The 6000-nt window shown below is 41.6% G+C and overlaps 1 protein-coding gene across 1 annotated transcript in view; it reads left to right on the forward strand.

The window, feature by feature from the left end:
- The window catches only part of LOC115239155 (paired box protein Pax-6-like), a 41366-nt gene that overhangs the window by 11447 nt on the left and 23919 nt on the right, over positions 1–6000 (forward strand). Inside the window, exons 4-5 of the mRNA XM_029813520.1 lie at positions 3088–3340; positions 3857–4037. Coding sequence (XP_029669380.1) covers positions 3088–3340; positions 3857–4037 — 434 coding nt within the window. The remainder of the gene's footprint in view (positions 1–3087; positions 3341–3856; positions 4038–6000) is intronic.

Below are 6000 nucleotides of genomic sequence, written 5' to 3' on the forward strand. Positions count from 1 at the left end.
AACTCGTTTGCTTTAAGGAGCTTAAGCTTTGCGAACAAAATAAAATTATGAGAAAGCAATGTGCAAGTTTCTAATTTGCACAATTTTCATCTTATTTTTGCAAGTATTCAATAACTCCGGCAAATTGATCTTTCAGTTAACTTTCGATTACTATTAAATAGACTTTACGAAAATTCTATGAAAGATTTTATTGCATAGTCGATTCACATAAAACGTTACATCAATTCTCATCCTGTTTATTCGTGTGTCTTAAATACTGGCGATTGTTTCTACGCTTGAAGATCGTCTCTTGCTCGGCGCGGAGATTCGGGAGATGTTTGGCGAGGGCGGTAGAGGGTGGCTCGACCAAGCGGACTGAGCGAACTGACGCGGGGACTGGGAGGAAAGCGTCGAGGAGGAAGAGGGTGTCGCGACGTCGTGCGCCGGGGTTGCACAGGATGGGATTTAATCTGTGTCCCGTTTCACGCTCAGCCAAGTGGAACCTTTTTGCCTCACTTTGCGGCGCGACTTGCTTTTACGCCGCACCGCCGCGTAGATTAACGCGAAATTATATATAAAGAATGTGTGCGGTCGGCGGTTGTGTGCACGAGTTGACGATATTCGAGCCCTCTCGCCGACATCATCCCCCTCTGTCGGGGGTGGCCGCCCTCCGAGAGGAAGGCATGAGGCGAAAGACGATGAACGTAAAGGGTGTACCTCGCGCGCGCGTACATGTGCAGCTAAGTCATGCACCCTTGTTCCCTTTGTAACGAATTAAACTTGTGAAAAACAGCACAGACTCGTGCGCCGTCCCTTCAAAGAACGGAACCGTCGACGACGCGTTCTCACTTTGACCGCCTATTTTTAAGGCAAACCATTCAACCGAAAGGATAAAGCGATTCGGAAGAATACGAAGCATCTTTGAATCAGAATTGTAATTTAGATAGTTTTTAATTAAAATACGATAATTAAATCTTAGCAACATATAAATCAGTATATTATTGCGAAGGGCTTTATCTCTTTGGTTTCTCGGATAATAAATATTGATAATGTTAAGATTATCAATTGTGCTCGTGAGCAAAAAAATATATATATTTTTATATATACATTACATGTATATATAATATAAAATAATTAAAATATAATCAATTTTGATACGATATGTAATTGCATATAACTCATCAAGATTTATTACTGTCGGTGCGATCGCCGATGACGATCGTATGCGTCCGTGGACCTACTGTTCTTATTAATTTGAATAGGATAAATATTTATTAATTATGAAAAATGTTACCAAAAGTGTCGCAAAGAAAAATTGATTCAAAGAAAATATTTTGCCTTTATCGTGATGGTCTACTTTTTGTCGCGCACATAATTAAAGAAACTTTAAACTCATCAAGATTCAAGTTTGCCGAAAGTGGCAATGATTATGATCAACACGTCGATAATAAGAATCAATCTTTGTTGTATAAAATAATCGTTAATATTTTTTTAAATATTTTGTAAAGTATCTGCCAATGTATTTCATAGTTTTCGCCATTATTAAAGCATAAAATTAAAAATGCCTAGAAAATCACGTTCTAAAAAGGGATCGCATTATTTGTATCTTCCGAATTGCTATTGCAATAAAAAGATGTACAGGAAGCACCTCCTTGAAAATTTCTTCGGCACCGTGGATTTATTTATAATAAGACTCTCAACTTCAATTTCTCGCTCCTCGTTCTCTACTACTGTACTCCATATCTTATTTCTTTTACTCGAAGCTCGCTTAAAAAGTTCCGGTTATAATGCGGAGATGGTCGAAGTTAAAAAAAATGTTTATGATAGGTATAGAATTATAGGTTAATGAACGAATGATTGCCAACCAATAGTCGCGGATAAAAGAATAATTTCTTGTAGAGAACAGATTTATGGAAATTAATAGATCAGCGTTTTTATATCTCTCGGAATCTTAACTGCCACGTCTAAAAGCCTCGTAAAATAATTTTGTTTTGAAATAAAAATAAATGTCATTAATTTAAAATTGTGAAGATTGTGTAATAATAAGTGTTTCAATGATGCGTTCATAAAATATTAAAAAATACATTAAAAATTAGTTTCTGAATAGTTGCCATATCTCTGTGCTTGATATTTTTATATAGAATATCGAATGATCGCAAAGTGTGAAATTTTATATCTTCTCGCGTCGGCGAAAACGAGACACAACAAAAGTGGCGTAAGGACGGAAGAAAGCGACTAGCGGAGGAACAGCAAGCGAGAAAACCACTTCGTGTTGTTATATGAAGTGGTTTCGTACAGCGACGGAGGCGGCGCGGACCATCCAAGATTACATTCCAACTATTTCTTGTCGCTTTGCGCGGTGCAAAGGCGGGAATTAATTAAATTCGTTAATTGCAAGATGCATTTAGCAACGTTGGCTCCCGTGCACCGTCACGATGACTTCTCGTTGGGAGAACTTCTCCTTTTCCTGACGATGCGCTCATATGAATTTAACAAAGTGACAAGGAAAGCTGAGAGAGGTCTATTTTTGCACCGAGATACATGTATAAAAAGCAAAAGAGCTTTTGTTCACTATGAAATCTAATATCTTTTCAATTGATGCCTTCATTGACTTTATATCTTCTAAGCAAATCAATTTTCAATTTAATACATTGTAAGCTTTGTATCGCAAATGTTACAATTTCTCCTAGATAATTACTGAATTACACAATGCACTGTGCATCTATTGTTACATTTACCATTATCCCTTTGCATCGCAATTACTGCCGTCGCGATATCAGACGCATATTTCCATTTCGGCGCTTCCTCCGCGCGCGATGCACCGTACGCAGTACATGTAACGCTCGTAATAAGGCACACGGCAGCGAATTAATCGGCGCGCAAGGGTCAAACTGATCTTCGTTACGTGACATCCGCTGGGCGTCGGAGCGTGTGATCGCGACGCAAACATCTCCCTTGGTGTTCAATCTGACGCTTCGGATTCGTGCGACAGGCGCGAGCGCTAATTAGACTAATAAGAACGTGTACGGCGCGCGTACTCTCTCCGCTGTTTACCAATCAGATGTTCTGGCGAAGTGACGTATACGTTGCGCGCGTTTTGATTCACAGAGGAAGACTTGATGCACGGGGGTGGTGCGGGTATTGGCGGGGGTTCTATGGTCGGACAGAACTCAATATTTGGGTGCTCGGCTGCAGGACACAGCGGGGTTAACCAGCTCGGCGGCGTTTACGTCAATGGCCGTCCGTTGCCGGACTCTACGAGGCAGAAAATCGTCGAACTGGCCCATAGCGGGGCCAGACCGTGCGATATATCACGCATACTGCAGGTTAGCAACGGATGTGTCTCCAAGATCCTTGGCAGGTAAGCACGCATATTGATCTCTATTTCTCTTTCGAAATTATGAGTGAGGCCATTCGAGAGAAATTAAATCGTTATGCGACACTTGAGTAATAATGAAATGTATGATTGCGCCGTCTAAATTCAATTAATCAAATTCAATGGATATAGAACACAACTGCTGCATTTTTTTGATATAATTAGTAATGAAGCCACTTGATATATATTTGTGACAAAATTTTCCTTTTATTTCTAATAATTTTATTTTGATGCTGAGATTTTAAAATAATTGGATATATGATAACAAGCAAATTTTACATTACATCTCAATTTTTCACGTTACATTTCCATGATCATCACGTTACAATTCTCTCGCAGGAATTGCAGGATATTAATAAAGTTAGAGCTTTCACCCACTGATATACCCTTTTTATAAAGTTTCTCACATTTTTTTTTCAATAACCATACTATGTTCAAAAGGCTTGCCACGACGTAACGTTAACATGCATTAAGCGAAAATAACAATCTCCCCTTTCGCAGGTATTACGAGACTGGTTCGATCAAGCCACGGGCGATCGGTGGTAGTAAGCCACGGGTGGCAACAACACCTGTGGTCAACAAAATCGCCGACTACAAACGAGAATGTCCTTCGATCTTCGCCTGGGAAATTCGCGATCGACTTTTGCAGGAGGGCGTTTGCAATAACGACAATATACCCAGCGTAAGTAAAAATGTCGAATTCAGAAATTTGCTTAATGTAATTAAGACTGATAGTTAATTAATATGATAATTTTTTTTATATTAAATGTTTTATTTGAGTAAATATCTCAGTGTAGTAGAATCGTATATTAAAATAAATATAGAATAAGTTTAAGCGGGCATATTGCACAAATTCCAGTTTTTTAAGATTGCAAGCCACGACTCGCATAGATTTATCGTACTATCTACCGCGACGCGTGCGAATAAATTTCCCGCTGTGTCGGCGTCATATTGGTCCATTGATTGGACACGGTATAAGTTTACGCATAATCCGCCGTCGACTTATCATGGCGCGCAGCCGGTCGGGTGTACTTACCCGTCGGATCCGGCCACTCGACCCTAATCAAAGTCTCGTCAATGCGATCGGCTGGGTGGGGTAATCGGTCCATTACGCGGACCTCGGCATTGTCCACCCTCCCGGGCGCTGATCGCCCTTCTTCGAACTCGAAGAATCCTCTCCGGTCGTACGTCTATTCGTCTACCAAACATCCTGCCCAAACCCTGCGATCCCTTCTGCCGATCGACCTACGAGAATATTTCGCGCGGTCGATCGTCCTCGTCTGGCTTCTTCGAGAACACTCTCCCTCCCGGTAATACTCTCCCTATCGGATACCGTCAGGAAGGGGGATGGCACGCGTACAAGTCGTTATCCATCGGCTCGTGGAGGAACTTCGCTCTTACCGGTGTGTTCCTAGGAATCGCCGAATAAAGAAAGTTGGTGGGGGATATGTGGGAGGTTGCAGGGTGATCAATCAGAATGTCTAGCACGTGTCGTCCTGTCGTCGAGCATGTAATGCATCGGTCAGTAGCGATGTTACATTTGAAAGAACATCACTCTATAGTATATCTATCACTTTACTGGATTTAATCTTTATCATACATTCTCTCTTTGCAAAATGACACAGGTGTTGGTTTATTAATAACATTTTTGTAATTTTTAAGTTTTCTACCGTAAAATATATCTAAAATGTATCTAAATATATCTAAAATCAATATACAAAATTTTCGAAATTATTAGTGGATAGAATAATTCTAAAATTGTTCTCGAACATTAACTAACGATATGAGACAAAGAAAATACGTTACTTGACTGACGGCAATTTCTTTCGATCGTTTCGATCCTCTCTCGAGTACTAGTGGATCGCTGGTAGCGTCGGCGGTGGCGTTGGCTGTTGTGGCTGGTACACATCGCGCCGAGGGTGATGCTGAGGGTGCGGCGGGGGTTAGTCGGCGGCGAGAGCGAACGGGAGCGGGTAGAATCAGGGTGAATGGGATCAGTTAAGCGTGTTGCACAATTATTCGTGTCCGGTCGCGCGTGTAATGGTCTGCATCGACGCTGCGGCTGTTGTGCGGCGAGAGTGGAGCGGTGCGGAGCGTACAGCCGGAATCTCTCTCTCTCTCTCTCTCTCTCTCTCTCTTTCTCTCTCTCTCTCTCGGTATCCAGGCTGGATAGACGGTCTGATGACGGAGAGCCTGGTCTGGGTTAGTGGGTTAGAACTCATCTCGAAACGTCGCTTCCGCTATCCGCCTGTTATTATCTCACGGCATCGAGACAAGCCGAGACGGTTGGAATTACGTATACTCGATGAGCTACAGGCATGGTAGATGTCGACCGATAAAATCATCGAGAATCAATATTTTTCAATACTCGAGTATCCCCGAGGAATTGAATTTTCAAATGAAATCCTGCTTCTTTCCGAACCATTTAATCAACTTCGTCACATTGTAGCGATCGTTACGTTAATAATTAAGAACATGTTCGGAAACTCCGATTCTCTACGATAGCAAATGCAATAATCAAGAATGTATGCAATAACCGGGCATAATCAAACCATCTGCGAAGTCAGGGTACCTCGTCTTTAATCCGGTTCCAATAGACGGCCGTGTCGCCTACTGTTCTAACGACGTTTTCTCGGCGTCGCCCG

This window comes from Formica exsecta, unplaced genomic scaffold (genome assembly GCF_003651465.1).
Source record: "Formica exsecta isolate Colony F162 unplaced genomic scaffold, ASM365146v1 scaffold116, whole genome shotgun sequence".
Classification (NCBI taxonomy): Eukaryota; Metazoa; Arthropoda; class Insecta; order Hymenoptera; family Formicidae; genus Formica; species Formica exsecta.